Raw genomic sequence first — 21,314 nt, 5'->3', positions numbered from 1 at the left:
CGAATATGTATAGCACTTTCAGAACGATTTTTTTGTCGAAAGACGAGAAGTATCAGCCAATTAAGCCAATTGATTAATTTCTGACTTGCAGTGGTATTGAATAAAATACTTCAAGAAACTTTATGATTGTAAACCTGGGTATTAACAAGTGTTGGCAACAAACCGTTCAAATGGTCTTTTCAATCTCAGAGAAAATAAACTGTTTCTTCTGATGTTACTATCTTCTGTTTTTTGGTGGATTGAATTGTTTTTATCAAATAAAACTGTTTTACAAATCAAATGTAACTTTCAAAAAATAAACATATTTATTTGATTACAGTAAAATTTCCAAAGAGCGGTACCTCTGAAGAGCGGGCATTTTTTAGACTAAAACTAAAAATAGAGTTCTCTATAGAGTGGTAATTAAGGTTTGATTGCCAAAAATACCCGCTCTTGAGAGAACAAAATTATCACACCCTCCCGCTCTTGGGTGGTTTTACTGTATTTGGTTTTTTGACAAAAATATTAATTTGTATTGTTGTTGAACAATTATATTAAAAAAAGTACCTTTTTATATTCAAAAAGTTTTCAATTTTTGGCTTTTAAATACAAAATACTTAAAGAAAACATCCCCGCAATTTTCGAACATATTTACCAATTTAGACAAATTTGATTTATAAAAAATAACAACAAATCATTAAATGTAAATATCGAAGCATTTTTATTTAATATTTTTTGTTTTTGTTTTTGTTTTTTCCCAAAAATGAGTTGTGTATTATTTGATTAAGTTTATATAATTAATTTTTATGAAATTTTTGCACTTTTTAAATATATTTTTCACTATTTTTTGATTTTTTCCAATAATGAAATTTACAATCTTAATTCCAGTTTAAGTAATACCAGATCATCCACAAAGACAATGCCTGCTGTTACAAACACGTTTGAATGCATTATAACATTTGCTTTTCCGATAATTCAGTTGGTCGCTCCATTTGTTTCATTTCGTGTGGTAAAGGACTTTAACGAAAACAACACCAAAGAGGGTACAATTAAGGCAGGACTGTATAATACAGCCCAACACGAGGAAGGGTCAAAAGAAGAAGTGCCAATAAGTTTTGTTGAAATGAGTACATCTGATAATTATATTATAAATTATTAAGAGTATAGCAAGAAGGTGTATCAACACTATCCATGGCTGCAAAGTAATCATTGGTGAGAATGGGTATAATTTTCTGATACCAAAATCAGGCAACTGTGATGAAATGGTTGAGCTCCAAATGTTTGAATATGCTCTTGTGAAACACAAGCAATTGTTTGACGATTGGGAATCTCTTGAAGATCAAAACGAGAAGGTGTTGGTTGTTGAAGGTTTAATTTCTGCTCTCAAGAATCTCTCTGGAACTCCAACACCAACGGAACTGTGCGAAGCGCTTGAATCTCTTCGCTGTGAGAGTGTTTTAACATTTCTGGAATACCAGCGAAAGGTGATTGCTGAAGAAGAGAGAATAAATGAAACAAAAAGAAGTGATATTCAGATAGATGTTGACCAAATTGAGCAACATGCATCAATTGGAGACTTTACCATCCCGACTTACACCAAAGTTTGTTTGGATACGAATGAGAAGTATGATGAAAGCGGTCTCCCGTTGTTTGACAACACGTTCAGAGAGCGACTCCAAAGGATAAATGAGAAGAAAACAAATTCTTTTTTACAGATAAAGGAACAAGATAGCACATATAAGAACTGTTTTGGATGTTACAAAGAAAATACAATTGAAGAAGAGAACGGAATATACAATGACAACAACAGAACTTTGGGTTTGAAAACAATGGAGATTTGAAGGAAACACAGACTGTTAAGAAAACTGTCAGAAAATAGAGTGGAAGGAAGTAAGAGAATCGAAAAGGGGACATATATGAGCATGTTGAATGACAAGGATGAGAAGAGAATAACAGAGTCCAAGCCAAAAAGACTCAACAAAGACAACAATGTGTATTTGAGGAGTTCGATCATGAGTGGATTGTTGAATGATGAAGTGTACAACGCAAATAAGGGGTTACGTAGTCGCATTCCATTTTCCGATGTTGTTGATGTTGGGCAGAGCTATTTTATGGACCACAGTGACAATGATATGTTCAACACAGATTTCTTAATCAAGAAAAAAGAAAGAGCAAACAGAACGAGTGATGACAGTGGGATTGAAATAGAAAATGATCAAAACAGTGTTATTCAGGACTCGATAATAAAGAAGAGAGAAGAGAGAAAAGACCGAGAAGATAACAACAACGACAGAACAAGAAGACGCAAAAAGGTGAAGATTCATCTTTTTGGAGATGAAGAGACGAAAAAGGCAAAGAGACTTCACTCTGCAAAGAAGTTACGAGTCAAATCATCCATGGAAGGAAGTAGTGAAAAAGAAGAAGAGGACTCCGAGATAAAGGCTGGACTGCATACAACAAAGGGATCTGCACCAAATGTGGGACACAAAGACCTCACAATTCCAAACTGTTATTCGGGCATTGTTGGTAATGTTGAATCTCCCAGACCTGGATTGTCAACAAAAGGTATAAATGAGATTAAACATTTCTAATGGTTATAAATGAATTTTTACCATTAAAATATTGTGTTCAACAAACAAATAACAATAAGACGAATGAAAGGAGCAAAAGTGAATTACACTGTAAATCCATTTTTAATCATCAAAGCGTCACACTTTGGTTCTCTTCCTCTGAAATTCCTGAACATTGTGTTTGCATCTTCCATGCACCCCACCTCCAAAACAAACTTCTTAAGTTTCGCTGATGTCTCTTCGTTGAACAGTCCATTTTGAACAAACAAATCAAATGCGTCAAGAGCCATCATTTCGTCCCATTTGTACGTGAAGTAACTTGCCGCGTAACAACACTCTCCAACAAATAAGTGTTTGCTCTTCCTTATTCCAGACAAGAACTTTACATCGAACGGAATGCTGTACTTCTCAAGTTTCTCTTCGAGAAATGCATCTACATGCATCCCACTTTTTAAGTAATTTTTATGAATCTCCAAATCCATCTTCGAGAGCTTGAGTTGTGCCATAAAGTTGACTGCAGCAAAGCAGTTTCTTGCGTTCTCAAATCTATTGAGGAGGTTTTTTGGCACTTTTTCGCCATTAGGTTGTGTCATCATCTCAATAACCGTTTCTTCAAAACAGAAGTTCTCAAACAACTTTGATGGGAATTCGATGAAATCGAACTCGACGTTGTCCTCTCCTATTGCTGCATATCTCTTCGCAGATAAAATTGTGTGTATGAAATGCCCGTGTTCGTGAAATATTGTTTTCACTTCTCCAAGAGTCAAAACCGCTTCTTTTTGCCCAACAGGTGGAGGTGCAATATTAGTGATGATATACACAATCGGGCTGTGAATTTTTTCTTCGTTGCTATTTGTCTCCACAAACGCTTTAAAGAGCGTTTCCTTACACGCGCCAGACCTTTTCCCCTTTCGTGGGAAAAAGTCGTAGAAAATGCCTCCAAGCAGTTTCTTGGTATTAATATCATATGCTTCATAATACTTAACATCTTCATGCCATCCACGTACTTCACTGCACTCTTTCATTTCAATTTGAAAGACGTTTCTTATCACTTTAAAAAGTCCTTCTAATACAGAAGACAGTGTAAAGTACTTTCGAAACTCTTCAGAGTCATAATGAAAATGTTGCAACAAATACTTCTGGGAGTAATACCCAACATCCCATGGCTTTAAGACACACAGGGGATCATTGGTCTCTTTTCGCTTTAAAGCAATTAGATACGAGAGTTGGGCTTTAAAGTCCTTGTATATCTTATCATGAAGTTGTTCAACAAACTTGAGAGCATCTTCAGAGCTCACCATCCGATTTTGTGCAATAAAGTCGCCAAAGTCGTTAAAGTTAAAAATGTGGGAGATGACATCCCGTTCCTCTAAGATTTTTTCAAGTAAATCACTATTGTCTGTTGCACCATAACTGCACAATTTGTTGTTCATTCGATACACCAGTTCTCTTGTCTTCTCAACAACACAATAATTCATAACTGCAGAGTAACTGTTCGCGTCTAACATCACAACAAACCCTGGCATGTTATGGTCTTGAGCAGCTTTTTTAAACCTTTCCATATTGTTTGCAGGTACACCTATCAACTCATCTTCACTTGAAAAGGCCACAAAATTATCATCGACGGATTTTATTAAATTTTCGCCAAATTTTTGCATTAACATCGAAAGTGTTGTTTTCTCGTGGACCAATTTGGCTTTGTTTTCTGTAGACAATTGAGAGCCACCAGTCACGTATTTGCGAATCAAAATTTCAGTGAGGCGATATTCCTCTTTGGATAAAGTTGAGGAATTGTCGCGGACGTGTTCCAGGAGTAACAGAAGCTTTGAGTCAGAATAAAGTCCTGCAAAGAATGTTGATAATGCTGGGAGTACTTTCGAATATTCCGTTTTGTATTCAGTGATGTTTCCTCGAGTGTTTAAAATGAGAAGAATCAACATTTTGATATCTTCCAATTCGTAAGTCGCCATTTCCAAAGGCTCGACCACGTTCAAAAATGTTGCTTGAGTCATTTCAATCGATCTTATATTTTCAATACGTTGTTGTGTGAGTTTTAATGTGTAATTCAAGTCTTCGACAATGTGGTTTGGGGTGAGTTGGCTGAAATCAATTGGAATAGTTCTTTGTGAGAATGGGTGTTCCATATTCAATTATTATTGAGTTGTATAAGTAACTGAAAGTAAAATACTAACAAGAAAAATTTATTCAAATTAATCAAAAAATTTAATTGTATTTTAAAGTTTGAGGTGTCAGATCTATAAAACTTGCCTTCAACTGTAAACTAGTTTTGAAATAGTAAAATTACAATAATAATATAGATTGACTCTATTTGTCAAGTTGCTTCTTGAGCTCTTCATTTTGGTGTGTCACCATTATAAAAGCGTCCAATAATTGCTTTTTCATTCTCCCCACAATTTCGCTTGACTCTTTAATTCTCTCGAATGTCGGTAAATTGATTTGCCTTTGTGGTCTGAGTACATTTAAAGAAGCGGAGTCAAATGGCGAGTAATGGATCTTAGAGAAGTTAATAGCCTCGTAGAAGCTTTGTTCGTCCCACCCGATGTTTTTCCCTTCCAAGTCTTTAATGAAGCAAAAGACTGATTCGATTGATGTCAAATAATATGACAGCTCATCAATAGGGTTTTGCATGAATGCTTTAATGAATCCGATATTTGACGCAAAATAAGGTATATTCCCTTTAATGATGACATATACCAAAGTTGGGAAGAAGACGTCTGCGGATACCGGCCCATTTCCCGGGCAAGTCTTTTGGATGACAAATTGCAAAAACTTGAGAGCGGAGATGATTATCATAGCTTTTTGATGTGGATTTTTGAATGAATTCAGTCTTCGTAATTGTTGTATAGTAACTACTATCCCTTTATGACCCACTTCACTCGACATAAATTCAATCTCAAAGTCTTTCAATTGAACAAATTGTAAAGCCCGAATCCTCCAGTCTATTTCTTTGTCTTTGTCACACAAATCTTGATGTATCTTATAATTCTCTTCTATGAGAGGCGGCCATATCTCGTTAAATAAATGATGAACTAATACCCCTTCTATTGCTCTCCGGATCTCTTCTTGACTTTCCCCAAGACAAATCCCATTCACTTTCTTCATGATCCCATTCACGATCTTATTAAACAATTTGCTCATCTCCTCAAAGCTCTTCCCACTCACCATCTCCCCAATTTTCTCGATGACAATCTCAACGTACTCTTTGACCTCGTGAAGCTCACTTTGGTTCTCTAGCTCTATCGCAAATTTCAGCGACTTGTCGATATAGACATCAACGTACATCCATTCATCAATATCGCCATCAAAAGCGTCCATGTTGATTTGGACAAGTTGTAAATCGCACCACTCAAACGTATTCAGTTCGTCAAATTTAACACCCCAAGAACACCCCTCAAGATTAAACGGTCTGCTGATCAGAAGAACAGGTAAGTCGCCATATGGGGTCATTACAAGTCCATTCCCATCAATACCAACGGTGTCTTCGATACCAAGGGTCTTCTTCTCATCATTCAAATCGATGTCTGGTGGTAAGTTATCATCAAAGGACTTTGGGAAGTTCTTGAAGACGCCAAGACACATTTTCCAAGGAAACGTCTTAGAGTTCTCAGGCTGGAAGAACACATCGATGTGTTCGTTGTAAATTTTGACATAGTTTCCATTCAGTGTGACAGCCTTATTAGAGGTTGGGTGCCTCCGAACCAAATGTGTCAAAAAGAAGTCGACTGTGGGGTGGATGTTTTGAGGCAGTAGCAGTGTGCATCCGTATTTTAGAGCAACTAATAACATCTCATTAAACAAAGGGACATGATTGTATTTCTCATACAGTTCCGATGGATTCGATTTTAACTTGGCGCGTCCGCCGTGTCTATTGATTGTCGTTTCTATGACATTAAATAACAAGTCGTCCGGCAGTTTTTCGTACTTTTCCAACTCGTCGAGTTCTTCAAAATCGGAGTCTTGGAAGTCTGACGAATACGTTACGGAGTGGGTGAGTTTCCGAAATGGGTGAAAATGAGGAGGTGATGACAGTGGAGTGTTAGTTGCCGTATTACTTTTTTTTAAAGGAGAATTTGGGGCTGTTTGTGTGATGTTACGGGTGGAGAATCGTTTCAATATCTTCTGCATAACAACTTCTAATTTTAAAGTTCACTTTCAATGAACTTTTAGAGATGCAAAGGACTTTACAAGACGACTTAAAACATTCAGCAAATGTTGTTGAAGTAACACCACCAGTTCCTACATGTAACATTCACTCTATTAAATAAGACACTTTTTAGGAGTAAAAGTGTTGTTAAAAGAAAAGCCATCAATTAACACTAAAATTGGAATTTAAATTAACAACAAAATCAACACATTCATCACACACCAAGGGCCTTATTTCTCTTCTCCGCCATTTGTCTTCTTTTCGCTTCCATCTCCTCTACAATGGAATTCCACTGATTTTCTTGGAACAGCGACACAACGGGCGTTTTACACTCTTTTAACGTTTTGGCTTTCGACGCATTCTTCGCATCTCTGTTCAACGGTTTTCTCATCGGTTCCTCGTCCTCTTCTCGACGGATTCGAGCCTTCTTAACACTCTTTCCAGTCATCATCGAATTGGGTCTTGGTGGTAAAAGAGGTAATTGGCAACTTCTCGTGAGGTCCCGAGGTACATCAACTTTCTTCGGCGTCTTGGACGACATCAAAAACTCACTCCCAAGCTCAACAGGTGGGGACAAACTTCTCGACAACGACTCTCTCATCCCAATGAACTCCTTTTTCTCGCGCCCAGAAATTAACGTCCCCCTTCGCGCGTCCGCAAATTTGTTCTTTCGCATCAATGAGAATATCGTCGCTTTTGTATTAAAGATCTCCTCATACCCATTAATCATTTCTTCGACAACCATCGAAGCCAATCCACAATCACGGATATCTGCTTTCTCGTCGTGTAACATACACGGCGCCAAACAAATGGCCAAATTGTTTGGGGTCATCAGGCTGGGACCTTTCGATATCTTGACTGCAAGTTCGATAAAGTATCGAAACACCGTCGACGCAATCGCATTTCTCGATAACACACTTTTGATTCGAGCAAAGAACAGGTCTCGTGGCGTCTTCTCTCCACCTAAGTGAATGGAGTTGATATGAGGGTTGTCTTCAAAGACCAAATTGTTATCAATAGTCACCTCAGTTACTTTGTCGCAATTCTGTTGGTCGTACTCTCTCGCTGCTTCTATTAATATCGAGTAACCCTCTTTGGGTAATATAGGCTCGGGTAAGTCTCTCATGAACTTCTTGATTGTTGCTGCTATTGTCACCGAATTCTCCTCTGTGTATTCAATCAACGACGGAAATTTCGCATAGAGAGCGACGGTATCTGCTCTCCCGGCCAATCTGAATATCCCCGTAGTGGCATACCCGACTTCGAAAAGGAAATGAAACATCTTTAAAATGTGGTAAGGCAATTCGTATTGACTTATCTGTTCGTTCTCAATTAAAGTTGCAAGCGATTTGTCGGAGATGGGGATGACTGCGGTCTTTGTGATGGTTTTCAAGTCTTCTCTCAAGCGCGGCACTGTGAAGTCCTTCATCGACCGCAACTCTCCAGGAGTGAATGTTTCTGTGGAAGTAAGTCGATTCAAATCAAGGGAGATATTCACTGAAATCGAATACATGTCAATCAACGTCGTTTCCATAAACTCGTACGCATAGATACTACATATCGCAGTAGCGTCGAGGGGACGTTTTGGTGACATCTCATACGCAGTTTTCTTAATAGTTGTTAACAATGGGAAAACGTTTTTCTCGGTGTTTTTCAGTGACTCGACTGCTCGAGTGAATGACTGTTTGACGTCGAGAAGTATCCCTTTGAATGCTTTGAGTTTGTTATTTGCGTTGCGCATCATGTCGGAGACAAAACCCTTTTCATTGAAATTGGAAAATGCGTCAAACTGCACAGCAACGTCGGAGAGGGAGTCTGCAAGCGAGTTGGATACAAGTGTAATTTGTGTCAAAGCCTTGTTTAAGTTTAATATCAGTTTTTTCTGGTTATTCAATTCTAAAAGTAAATTTTGTGATATCCGTTGTTACCAAAGAAGGGTAAACACATGAATCTATGTACCACTTTTAAATTATAGTTTCGAGACTTTGAAACAAACTCTGTTCAGCTTCAGTGTACCATTCCTAAGTGTGAGTTGTTCTCAAAACTATTGTTTCCATAAGCAAACAATGATGTCGTCCGGTGTATTGCATTCTATGCGTTTCATTTTCAAATAACCAGTTTTTGAGTTCGAGAATCTTCAAAAGGTGTGTTATAATTATTTTGCTTGTTTAAAGTATTTTTTGAAATAGTTTTTCTCTTCTAAAACCAAACTCGACTTTTGATTTTTAATGGTAATTCCTGCTCCTAAACTATAAATTATGGTCGATATATCAACTCTTCACCTCTTCTAAAAAAATTCAATTTTTAAAAAAGATTTTTTTTGATATTTTAATAATTGTCTTTATTATTTTTTTTATTTGACTCAATAAGTATTGAATAAGACAAATGTTATAACACATGGTTAAATATACAATTAATTCTAGTTGTTAAAAGAAAACATATAAAAACTGTAGACTAAAAATCAAGAAAATGTTTAGTTTTTTCGTCTTTTCATGTTTTTATGTTTTCGATCAGAAATTTATATAGAAATATGCAAAATATTAGATTTGTTATATCTTTCTCTGTTTTTAAAATATAAAAAATGTTAACTATAAAATATACAATTTTTTAATTAAAATGTAGTTTTATAAAAACTATTTTGTTAATGGTATAAAAAAGAAAAAAATGCGCTTGTTAAGTAATTGTTTTGGTCAAAATTTGATTCAATTTTTGAAACTTAGTGCTTGTTTATTTTAAAAAGTAAATAAATAGTAATTATTATTATATTTTTTACTTATTCTTTTTAAACTTTATATATAATTATAACATTCAGTAATTATTGGTTTTATAAAACTATCAATTGTTGTTTAAAAACAAATTATAAATAAATAATACAAAATAATATTATTATTTAAATTATTTATTAAATAATATATTAGTGGAAGAATTCTGTTTACAGACAAAAAATCCAAATTTATTATTTTATTATCAATTAACTTTACGACTGTACTAATTTTTTATTACTTTATATACTTATTTCTTATATTTAATTTTGATATTATAATTAATTATTAAATTATTAAATACTATCAATAACGTAACAATAAATTATTTCACAAATGATGTGATGTACTTCATACCACCTTTGATGATTCCTCCAGACTCTTTCCTTTTCCAAATCTTTTCAAAGTCGCTTTCACTTTTGTCTGGGCATATTTGTTGGTACAAACTCAAAGCAACATTTTTATCTTCCACTTGGATGACCTTTAGTGTGTTTTCAATATCATTAAAAGCATTTCTTCCATTTGTAATGAAGTCCTCTTCGCTCATCTGTTTTGATGGGCCACTCATCTTGCACCTCTCTCCATTCACATCATTCAATTTAAGTGCAAATGTTTTAATTGAAGAGAATATCATCTGCATCTTTCTTGCGCCGTTCTCAGACATTTTCCCAACCTTAAAGAACACATCGAAGAATAAGTTTTGTGCTAATTTAACACAAAAGTCGTAACACACAATGAGGTACAAATTTGCTAATATTTTCCCTTTAATATTTTGGAAATTCCAGCCTATAACAGTGTTCGTCTTATTTGCAAAATCTTCGCTGTCGTCCACTTTATCCGCCCCAATATCCCATCTCACTTTAGTGAAGTTATCCAACACCTTTTTGACGTTGTTAAGTACGTAATTTACAAGTTCTTTAATCACTTCTTTAATCGAAACTATTTCATTGTCTTCACTCATCACAATACCCTCTCGACACTCAATAAGTTCAAGCATCTTCTTGTTCATGACATCTGCAGTATTAATTACTTGACAATGTTTCAGTATCGCCTCCGCCTTAATCTTCTTCTGAATTTCAAAGATGTAGTCAGCGTAACTCTTTCTCGAAACTTCACACAACCGCTTGTATGGCGTGCCTCGAGTGACATCTCCTATTCTCTCCAAGACCTTTTTAAAGAACGCAAGAACGGGTTTACTCGATACCAAAGTCCCATCAAAACACGCCACAAAATTTTCTTCGACAATTTGTTTTGAAATGTACTTTTGGAGTGTTGTTGCCTCTGCGTTGACTATGTCTACCATAAACGGTTCAAAACATTTTGATAACATTCCTATTTTAATGATATGGGTGTCTTCAGAGTATTCTTCTTCTTGATCTTCTTCAAGTGGTTCTACCTTAGTTGTGTCTTCTTTGTCTTTAGAGAATGTTATTGTGTTAATAATCGCATTCTTGATGGACTCTGTAAATGTCGGTTTCTTCTTTTCTTCTTTTGTGGAACTTTTTGAAGCTTCGGAGTCACTCGAAGAGTCGCCAAATGGGTTTTCTTTCTTTTGTTTTGGGTCAACCATTTTCGCTGGTAAAGAAATGGGCGACGGATTGACTTTGGTTTCTTCACTCTCGTCACTTGAAGAATCGCCAAAGGGATTCGGCTTTTTCCCAACACTTTTTGGACTTTGTTTGACTATTGGACGCTTTTTAGTATCTTCACTGTCATCATCCGAGTCTTCACCAAATGGATTTACTTTCTTTTGTTGTTTTTGATTCACAATTTGAGTAGTTAACTGTTTGTTGTCTTCCTCGTCCGAGTCCTCACCAAATGGATTTGGTTTCTTTAATATTTTTGTGTCATTTTTTGTAATACTTTTAGTCACAAAAGGTTCGCCTTTAACATCGTCGTCTGAGTCCTCTCCAAAAGGGTTTGGTTTCTTTCCTTGAATATTTTGTTTTTCTTTTTGTTGTTCTTCCTCGTCCGAGTCCTCGCCAAAAGGATTTGGTTTTTTTGTTTGTACGGTTTGTGTATTCTTTTTTCCATCACTTTTTTCATTGTCATCATCCGAATCTTCACCAAAAGGATTTGGTTTCTTTGTTTGCTTCATATCACTTTTTTTAATGTTACTTTCTTCACTCTCATCATCATCGGTGTCTTCACCAAATGGGTTCGGCTTCTTTTGCACTTTTTCTTTCGTTTTTGGTGGTGTTTTTGTGTTTTCTTTCACGTCGTCTGAATCGTCTCCAAATGGGTTCGGCTTTTTGTCATTGACTTTGTTATTCAATTTTTTAATATGACTTTCTGGTAGTAGTGCATTCATCTTTTTCTCATCAAATGGATTACTTGTTTTTTCATTCAGTTCTTTTCTAATAGGCGCTGTCGTCTTCTCACCACCTTCAAATGGATTTGTTTTCTCTTTGAATTCAATAGTTTGTTGCAGTTGTTCGCACTGCTCTCCAAACACCTTTTGCACCACAAATCGTTCAAACACTACAGTTGCTTGTAACGCCCGAGATACCACATTAAGAAAATTTGGACTCGCTTGGTCTTTGTTTTTGAGTAACAAGTCAAATGCAATTTTTGTCGCATCCACAAACTCCAATATAAAACTCGTCTTCACTTCCCACTGCTCTGGAAAGACTCCTTCAAACTTCTTTTCAAATTCCTCATACTTTTGCTTGAACCAAGTATACCTCTTTTCTACTCCATCAATCCCAGCCGAAGGTCCTGATATTGGAAATGCGTTGTTATACCCATTAATAAGATGCCCACTGACCCATTTAACAAACTCTTTGACGTTATCAGTCTCCTCTATGACTTGCATTGTTGTGATGATTTGTTTCTTGTTCATAGTATTTTCCTCATACGCCGACAAGATGGTTTTACTCTCATTCATTATATTCACTGTCTCTTCGTCGTACACGTGTAAAGTGTTTCCAATATGCTCCACGTCACTGTATTCTCGAAATTGTTTGATCAATGGATTCAAGTGTTGCATGACATCTAGAAGTTCAATCACCTTTTTACCTTTAATTAATGGGCTCAAGCTTGTAACAAGTTCATTGAGTCTATCTAGTTGTGTGATGAGTTGTATGATCAGTTCTAAATTCTCTTTGGCTTGTCCCAAAGATCTCATCGCTTCCGATACACCAAAGACTCGTTCCTCTTCATATAAAGAGAAGCTTTTTATAGCCCACATATTCTTAGTGACTTCTTCTATTTCTTGTGACGCTTCATTCAAAGACTCATTCGTAGAGTCCAGTTTGTCAAATGAGTTAATCACTTGCTTCGACAAATCTTTCTCGGCTTGGTTAAACGTGTTTGTCATCTTCACATAGACATCCGCAAAATTCCTGTCTAAGTCGATCTCAAGGGCGTTGATATATCCAACAGCGTCAAAATTCGCACTCGCAATTTGTGTGCTGAGCTTTCGAGGAGTGCTTGCCTCCATTTTCTTTTCTAGTTACTTTGTAGATGTTTTATAGTATATCTCTAGTTTCATTTTGTTGTCACTGGTTCCATTCGTCATATTCAAATGTGCCAAATTATAGTATATTTATAGATATTTTAATCACAAAATATAGTCAAATACATAATTTGGGACTTAAGAACAAATCATTGTGTAATCTATTAATAGTTTATCAAATTAACTATAAAGTATAATTCATGTAATTATTAATTAACAATACTCAATACCATTACAAAAACCATAAAGTGTTATTAAAAACATTTGAATAGTAACCAAATGTTATTACAGCAGTTCATTCATCTGGTCTTCGTCCATATCTTTGATGTTCTGTGACTCTACTGACTGTCCCGTTGCGACCATTCCTTGGCTTAAAATTGATGTCATTGAATTCAAAGCTTTCATTTGGTCTTCTGTGATATGGGATTGTTTGTAGTTTGATGTTTTTGTGACTTCTTTCTCTTTGAATGCAATATCGTTGAACTCAATCGGGGCTTTCTTACTTTCCATCTTCGCTTTTTGTTCCATTGAATCAATTATGCTTTGTGGGATGTGGAAGTTATTCCCCAAATTGACGATTTCTGAATTCAAGAATCTATAGCTCACGTCCGTCTTCAACTTCTCAAATACTTCCACTTTACCCGTCTCGTACGAATCCAAAAATCTGGCTGCTAACAAATGTTCGTCGCCGCCTACAAAGTCGTCCAACTTGTCATCCAAAAGTTCTGAAGCGTCTTTAACATTGCCACTAAACAAGTAAATCAGTATTTGTGAAAGTCTGTCCTGTTCATTAATATATAATAAAATATATTAGAAAATATAGTACATGAAGTATACTATATATATTCTATTAATAATAGTTCTATACACAAACTCTTGCGACCTCATGTGCCTGTTTCATCGCAGTGTGTGCGATAATAGCCGAGTCCAAAAAGTTGACTGTTTCGTTGTATAGTTTCTGAGCGACACCAAACGATGTTGCAACTTGGAACGTCTGTCCAGCGAACATCGTCTTCTTCATCTCAACAAAAGTATCGAGTGCCTTCTTGTATGTTGCCATCGCTCTCACGCCGTCGACGTGTTGCAAAGCCGTTCCAAGCTTGACTAAGCATTGTGGGATTCGATCTTCTTGATTAGTGTCCACATACAGTTCACTCGCTGTTTCCGCAGAAAACACAGCCAACTTCCAATTCGACATTTTCATGTATTGGTCATACGCATTTTCATATTGTCGTGCTGCAGGAAGAGGTATCTTCTCTCGAACATAACACGCAGCAGCTTGACTATAACAGTCACCCGCATCTTCCCATTTCTGTAAGCTTCGGAAGATATTAGCCGCCTTCTCAAAACATGGAGCAGCAGCAGTGTTGTCGGGAGACCACTGGAAGAAACTCGTCTTTAAACATTTCTCACCTTCGGCTACTAATTTTTGAGCTTCACTTAAACGTTTCGCTTCAGCCATTGATTTGTGTCGTTTTCAGTTCACAAAGTCTCTTCTATTTTGAAGTCAAAGACATTTTCTATTATTATAGTTTTATTTTATTATAAGTGTTTTTTTTCATTGTGGTTGATTAATTAATTAAAAAACTTCGTTAATTAATTAATTGGGGAAGTTTTTTTTTAATTTAAATTAAAAATGTAAGTTATTTTTTTATAATTTGTTAAGTTTTTTAATTAACAAATTCGTATTAAAATCAACTCGTTAAAATAAAATAAACGTAAAATAAAAAAAAATGTGATTTAATTTAATATTAATATTTTTTTATTATTAAAGTAAGTTTTTATTTCAATTATTTTTTTTAATATGAATATTATATTATTTTAATTTTGATGTTTTTAAAAAAAACTTTTAAATGTAAATATAAAAAGTTTAAAAAAATAAAACAATCAATGAGGTTAATCATTTTTGGTTTCCAATTGTGAAAAAAGACACCAAAGTTGTATTTTACTCAATTTCAATGTAAATTACATACAGTAAGAGGAAATACAAGGATAGTTTTATTTTAACCTCTCAATAAAAAAGTCAGCAATTTTAAAAAACACAAGTCTTTTTAAAAAGACTTATTTTTAATTTAAGTTATAAGATTAATTCTATTATTTATAGCTATGAAAATTTGAATTGATGTGGTTTTGAAAACGCATAATAATAGATAGTATTGCTCACTCATATTTTTCTTCAAAAAATTAATTTTCGAATTTAGTGCATATTTGGATATACTCAATTGTTAATTCAGATAATTAAGAACAACAATTGTCTTCAAGATTTTTGATACTTTTGAGTTGAATTTAAAAAATCACAACAAATTTAAAGAGTCTACAATTTTGTACTATAAACTGTAATTAATTTAACAGTAATATATAGTACATCAAAGCAACAATTTTTAAAATTGGACAATACCATTACTCCATATTTTTGAAGTTTGCATTAATTGGTTTCGTTTTGACTTACACAAACCCCTTTAAATCCACTTTCCATTAATCTCTCTTTGACATACGAAATGGGCAACAGTGCCACACTCACTCCACAATCCCAACTTTCATTAGACATGCAAAAACGAATGTTGCAGGTCAAATCAGCGCGACAATCGTTAAAACTCTCGAAAACGTCAAAGTCGCTATGTACCCAACAACTTTCTCAAAATGTTATTCCAAAAAATGTTATTGGCAGAAGTGACGGACCTTCACTCCTCGTGCATCACAAGAGAACATCTCAACGAGAAAGAGACTCCATTTATCTTCAACAAAAGACCTTACGTTATGTTTCGAACAAACAGCGCATGAGTATAGCCAAATCCATAACTTTGAAGGACAACAATTTATATGCATTTTTGTTATCCAAAAAAGCTTCAAAGCACTTTGAGGTATTGTATGACACGAGAATTTCTGGTTTTGACTCTCGTGACTTACGCTCACTCATTTCATACAAGCAGAAGCTAGCGTTCATAGTCGAGACTCAAGACAACATCTTTGGGTTCTATCATGAAGACTTTGTGAATTGCACTGGTAATGAGACCACAACAAACTGGTCGAATCGGATGTTCTTATTCTCGATGAAAAAATCTAACCCTATTCCAGTCATATTCATGAAGAACACACAACAAAAGGATAGCTTTACATTGTACCCCGATAGGGACGAGAGACTCTTGTCTTGCTTCTCTGCATTTTGGGTGTTCAAAGACGGCAATGTGATCATCAACCCAGACGTAAAAGACGCTTATGATATGAGAAAAATACTCACCCCGTTCTCTTGTGTCGACGGAAACAGAAAGGTTGAGTGCGTTAGGTTTGTTGTTGTGAAAACAGAGTAACTGTATTTGTTTTTGAGTGGTTCAATTTCTATATAAAAAACACAGATTGGTATATCGGTTTCATTCTTTTGTGTCGAAATGTGTTAAACGCAATTGTATTCTATTATGAAGGTTAAATGAGTAAGATTTCATTGTTCTTATTTTCCGTTAAAAAATATACCAGACAAAAGAAAAACTTTCTACGAAACTATACTTATTAACAATATTATAATATAAATATAATAAAATGCAAGTTTCCCAGAAAACAGGTGCGATTTTGTACCAAAAGTGTAAGATTTTAATCTTGTTTTTCGTGGTCCATCATTGGGACCACAAAAAAGAAAAAAAAAGAGCGAAATAGTGAACCATTGAGTAAACTAAAGAGAATAATAAAAAATGAACTTCTCTTCGAAATAAAAGGAACAAAAGAGAATGGGTTTTAATACAAGACTTAATGAACCGCTATAAAAGAGTCCATCTCATCTCCAAACCCAAACAACTACACTAATGGAGACCAGTGTTGTACAAACTTTTGGCGACGACGACAAGAAGAATGATGATATCAGTTCGACTTCAGAGGAAGGAGTTGTGAACGAAGTGGTAGAGCTCAAAGGCTTTTCCGAGGAGACCAAGAACGCTATTAATCATCCGAATAGTGATGTTTGGTACAAAGACAAGAATGTCTACAAATTGAGTTTTCTCCTCTTAGTCAACTTACTCTTCTTCTTATGTGAGTTGATCACGGGTATAGTCATTCACTCTCTTGCATTGTTAGCAGATGCTTTTCATATGTTAAGTGATTTAATGTCACAAGTCATCGGGTTAGTCGCTATCTTGTTAGCTAAGAAGAAAGCGTCTTCGAAGTTGACGTACGGCTTTGTCCGCTCGGAAGTGATAGGAGCGATGGTCAATGGCATCTTCTTGTTGTCCGTCGGCTTTTTCATCTTCATCGAAGCCATCCAACGATTCATTGACATTGAAGAGATCACCGACCCCAAAGTCATGTTAATTGTCGCTGCTATTGGACTCTTTATTAATCTTGCTGCTATGTTACTCTTCCATGATCATCACCACCACGGTCATTCCCATGGCGAGAAGCACTCCCATTCCGAGAAAAAATCAAAGAAAGCGGAGGAGAAGGAGATGAAAGTCGACATCGACAACTACCAAAAAGTCGGTGCGACCGATAAACCCGTTCAAGTCGATATCGACAGTAGTCACATTGAAAGTGCTACGATTAAAGAAGATGATCATTCTCATAGTCATGACGATCACGATCATGAGCACGATCATGGACATAACGAAAAGGAACACCACGGGCATGGAAGTTTGAATATGAGAGGCGTCTTCTTACATGTCATGGGAGATGCCTTAGGAAGTATTGTTGCTGTTGCTGTAGCTTTATGTGTTTGGTTCATCGATGGGGATTGGAAGTACTATTTAGACCCGGCACTGTCATTGATAGTTGCATGTGTTGTCATGTCATCAGGTGTCCCATTGGTCATCTCCTGTATTAAAATCTTGATGCAGAGAATACCACAGGGGATCTCTATGAAGAAGTTGAAGAGAGACATCTTGGCTGTCGATGGAGTGGACTCGATACACGAAGTCCATCTCTGGCAATTGGCGAATGAAACCAATGTAGCCACAATTCACTTGTTTTTGAATGAAGTCGATCGGTTCAGAGTCATGGAAATTATTCAAGAAGTCAAGAATGTGTTCCATGAACACGGAGTCCACTCGACCACTATCCAGACTGAACTTGGGATTGTAGGAGAACAAGAAGTTAAGAACTCTGTTCAACACAGGAAGTGCTTAATCGACTGCCCAAGTAATGAATGTATCGGTGACCGATGTTGCAAGGCAGTGTTGGAAGATAATTGAGATAAAGTACAATTTGTTTTGGAATCAACTTGATTTGTTATTGAAGGTCTGTAGTTCACAAATGAACATAACGATTACGTTCCCTGTGATCAATTCTTTTTGCTTCTTTTTGCTTGGGTCGATCGTTAGATGCAAAAGTTTTTTTTGGTGTGGTTTTTGATTAAATATAAGGAAAATAAATTCTTTTGTGTTATTGTATTCAATGAATGCCGAATTCTTAAAATATCAAGGGAACGTGAAAAACGGTATCTGATTCAATGTATTATAAATATGGTTTTGTTTATAAAAATTTATAATACTAAAAACTAGAACAAAAGTTTGGTTCAAATTAAATATTTCAGTGTTTTTAAGAATGATTTTTAAAAGGTTATTAATTCAAACAAAATACGGGGAATGAGTATTAGTTTTATATTTATAAAATATATAACACAAATAAAAAATGTTAAAAAAAACATTTTTTAAAAAGAAAACTTTGATTAATGTTTTTCATATCAATATATATAAAAGCGATTTCGGCCGGGTTGCCTGCCCTAACCGTAACATCTATTTTTGGTTTTCAATATAGTTAAATAGAAATAAAAACAACTATTTTATAGTTAATTTGTTACCGTTTTTAGTTGACAGGGTTGAAAAATATGTGAAAAAATACAAAAAATGATAAAACAACTATATATTAAACATATAATTTATTATAATTTATAGTAAAGAATAAAAATATAAAAATAGACGCAAAATTTATGGAACAAAAAAATATTACAAATAATCGTTTTTGATTTTTAGTTAAAAATCATAAATAATGGATTAAATTATTACATAAAGGGACGCAAACATCATTAATTTGATGTTTGTGTATTAAAAGATAATATGAACATCATATTAACATCGTTTGTAATCAAAAGGAAATACAAACATCATATTTATGATGTTTGTATAAATTTTTGTAAAATTAACAAAAAAATATTTAATAGTTTACAAATGATTAAAATGAAAATCTAATTTATATTTTTAGATAAGTCTCTTTGCACCCATATTAATCGTAGGAAGCAAAAACTAATAAAACTAATAAAAATTATAGTTTTTTTTACATCCACTTTTTTTAATTATGAAAAAAAGAGATGTTGATTAAATATAATTAACTAGAGAGACAGGACGGACATAGGGACGAAGGACGGGAAATGGGCCAAATTACTTCTTTGTAGTTTAGGGATGTCCTCCCGCTATAAAGGGCGCGTTTTCAAAACTATATAAGGATTTATATTTTTACAATGAATATACTATATAAAAAATAATAATTTCTAAAAACAAATAAAAGAGTAATGGCTGTTCGGCGACTTTTGATATTACTGAGAAGTCGGCGACTTTTTGAGTCCCTTCAAAAGTTGCCGACTTCTTTTAGAACTAAATAACTATTAACTTTAATAAATTATACCATATTTATTATAGTCTCAAAAATGTGTAAAAACACAATAGTTGTTATAATTTGTTATATTATAATCATATAAATATAATTTAAAAAATGATTTGAGAAGATATAATTGGGACGGTATTGTTTCATTTTACTTTTTAATAATAATTATATTAAATTTATATAATTTATTTTTTTCAATTACTTTTAAATGATAAATGGTATTTTGAATAGTTATTTAACTAAATATTTAGGTCAGCGACTTTTAATACCACTAAAAAGTCGGCGATTTTTAAAAAACTGTAAAGTCGCCGAACAGCTATAAACAAACGCTATACTACAAGTAATTTTGTAATAAATAAATGGTTTTAAAAAAATAATGAAAACTTAATATAATTTTTCAAAGTGACTCGAATATAAAATAAAAAAATAAATTAATTTTTAAAACCATTAATTTATAATAAATTTATTTATAATTTTGTGTTTGTTTGAGATAAAATGTATTTTTGGAAATAATTATAATTTTTAATAGTAAATACATAGTAATATTATAACTCTATTCATAGTTTTGAAAACGTAGCGAACACGAAAATAATAGAAAAAACGTCATTATACACAACAGGACGCTCTTAATAGCGGGAGGACGTCTTTAAACCACAAAGTACATCTTTTAACCCATTTTACCCATCCTTCGTTATCATGTCCGTTCTTTTTATTAATTCAATTAAATATATTCTATTAATAATATAATATAATTAATTATTAACAAAAAATTAAATTTAATCAACCAACTAACTAAACCAAATTGATTAGTTTAATCAAGGATTTTAACTTAATAAAGAACACGCCTTTGAACACTCAAAAAGAAAATATAAAATAATATGTGTCCAAAAATGAAGATGATTGTTTGTTCATGTAAAAAGAACTGAATTCAAATGCATTCTTGCTCTCATAAAGGATTTGAAGTTTGGTGCTGTTATGAACACTTCCACACAATATGTACCAAATGTAAAGAAAAAGTATGGTTTTAATTATTTTTTTTTGTTTAAAAAAATAATTAATAGTATATTATATTTGGTCCCAACGGGAGGGGATAGAAAATAAGTAACTTTTAATCAACGTTCTAAGGTTATTAAAAAGAAATTATTAAAACATTCACATAAAGGGGCTGAAAAAAACCGATGTTGGAAAAAAAGCGATGTTGTATAAAGTTGGTAACAATAGGTAAAATGTTTTTTAATTATTATTTTGTTATTTGTTTTTTTCCTTTTTTAAAAAAAATAAAACCAACATTTTTGCTTTGCCTGAGTATTATTTAGAAGTGTTTCGAATATGTTGTTAATAATATATTTATATTAGGGAGAATACATAATATAATACATGTATTTGTTTAATATAATCGGGAAACCCATTGAACTATTTATAAAGTGATATTAATAGTTGGATTTATAGAGACAAAACCCGTACAAATTAAACAAAGTATAATAAACAGTTCGTTTAACACAATTAACGAGATGGTTTATATTTTCGTTAGTTACGATTAATCACGATGTAATTTGTTGATCACTTTGTTTTCTGTGTTTTTCCTTTTTGGAACTTTTCCCTTTCATAAACTAATCAGCTGTAATAACCTAAGTTGTTATTTTGAAATCTATGCTCTTAAACATTATTAATAAAAACAACGTCTCTTCTGGTGATTCCGGACAGTAATAAATATATATATTGTCGTTGAATAATATTTATTGTATGCATATACGAACTTTCTCATATTTTTAGTTCTTAAATTCCCCAGTTCATTTATTGAC

General features: G+C 33.9%; 9 protein-coding genes across 9 annotated transcripts; 4 read left to right on the top strand and 5 right to left on the bottom strand.

Moving 5' to 3' along the window:
- Positions 1-898: 898 nt before the first annotated feature.
- Positions 899-1,820, top strand: EIN_134270 (hypothetical protein; the record flags this gene model as incomplete). Its single annotated transcript, XM_004185191.1, has 2 exons — positions 899-1,091; positions 1,147-1,820. 2 exons carry the CDS (start codon positions 899-901, stop codon positions 1,818-1,820), a joined length of 867 nt encoding a protein of 288 aa, XP_004185239.1.
- Positions 1,821-1,895: 75 nt separating this feature from the next.
- EIN_134260 (hypothetical protein) lies at positions 1,896-2,570 on the top strand (the record flags this gene model as incomplete). Its single annotated transcript, XM_004185190.1, has 1 exon — positions 1,896-2,570. The coding sequence occupies one exon, from the start codon at positions 1,896-1,898 to the stop codon at positions 2,568-2,570; it is 675 nt and encodes a 224-aa protein (XP_004185238.1).
- An 83-nt stretch (positions 2,571-2,653) lies between these two features.
- EIN_134250 (oligopeptidase A, putative) lies at positions 2,654-4,693 on the bottom strand (the record flags this gene model as incomplete). The annotated part of the gene is made up of 1 exon (XM_004185189.1): positions 2,654-4,693. One exon carries the CDS (start codon positions 4,691-4,693, stop codon positions 2,654-2,656), a length of 2,040 nt encoding a protein of 679 aa, XP_004185237.1.
- A 181-nt stretch (positions 4,694-4,874) lies between these two features.
- EIN_134240 (RAB GDP/GTP exchange factor, putative) lies at positions 4,875-6,695 on the bottom strand (the record flags this gene model as incomplete). The annotated part of the gene is made up of 1 exon (XM_004185188.1): positions 4,875-6,695. One exon carries the CDS (start codon positions 6,693-6,695, stop codon positions 4,875-4,877), a length of 1,821 nt encoding a protein of 606 aa, XP_004185236.1.
- A 233-nt stretch (positions 6,696-6,928) lies between these two features.
- On the bottom strand, positions 6,929-8,818 carry EIN_134230 (hypothetical protein; the record flags this gene model as incomplete). Its single annotated transcript, XM_004185187.1, has 3 exons — positions 6,929-8,610; positions 8,711-8,735; positions 8,780-8,818. The coding sequence occupies 3 exons, from the start codon at positions 8,816-8,818 to the stop codon at positions 6,929-6,931; spliced, it is 1,746 nt and encodes a 581-aa protein (XP_004185235.1).
- A 983-nt stretch (positions 8,819-9,801) lies between these two features.
- On the bottom strand, positions 9,802-12,918 carry EIN_134220 (hypothetical protein; the record flags this gene model as incomplete). Its single annotated transcript, XM_004185186.1, has 1 exon — positions 9,802-12,918. The coding sequence occupies one exon, from the start codon at positions 12,916-12,918 to the stop codon at positions 9,802-9,804; it is 3,117 nt and encodes a 1,038-aa protein (XP_004185234.1).
- Positions 12,919-13,218: 300 nt separating this feature from the next.
- EIN_134210 (gamma-soluble NSF attachment protein, putative) lies at positions 13,219-14,395 on the bottom strand (the record flags this gene model as incomplete). Its single annotated transcript, XM_004185185.1, has 2 exons — positions 13,219-13,716; positions 13,808-14,395. The coding sequence occupies 2 exons, from the start codon at positions 14,393-14,395 to the stop codon at positions 13,219-13,221; spliced, it is 1,086 nt and encodes a 361-aa protein (XP_004185233.1).
- A 1,036-nt stretch (positions 14,396-15,431) lies between these two features.
- EIN_134200 (hypothetical protein) lies at positions 15,432-16,241 on the top strand (the record flags this gene model as incomplete). The annotated part of the gene is made up of 1 exon (XM_004185184.1): positions 15,432-16,241. One exon carries the CDS (start codon positions 15,432-15,434, stop codon positions 16,239-16,241), a length of 810 nt encoding a protein of 269 aa, XP_004185232.1.
- Positions 16,242-16,727: 486 nt separating this feature from the next.
- EIN_134190 (zinc/cadmium resistance protein, putative) lies at positions 16,728-18,104 on the top strand (the record flags this gene model as incomplete). The annotated part of the gene is made up of 1 exon (XM_004185183.1): positions 16,728-18,104. One exon carries the CDS (start codon positions 16,728-16,730, stop codon positions 18,102-18,104), a length of 1,377 nt encoding a protein of 458 aa, XP_004185231.1.
- Positions 18,105-21,314: the final 3,210 nt, after the last annotated feature.

Source organism: Entamoeba invadens (assembly GCF_000330505.1).
Source record: "Entamoeba invadens IP1 unplaced genomic scaffold scaff_1105074726609, whole genome shotgun sequence".
Classification (NCBI taxonomy): domain Eukaryota; phylum Evosea; order Mastigamoebida; family Endamoebidae; genus Entamoeba; species Entamoeba invadens.
The sequence above is the reverse complement of the archived record's forward strand: the minus strand, read 5'-3'. Positions and strand labels throughout refer to the sequence as shown.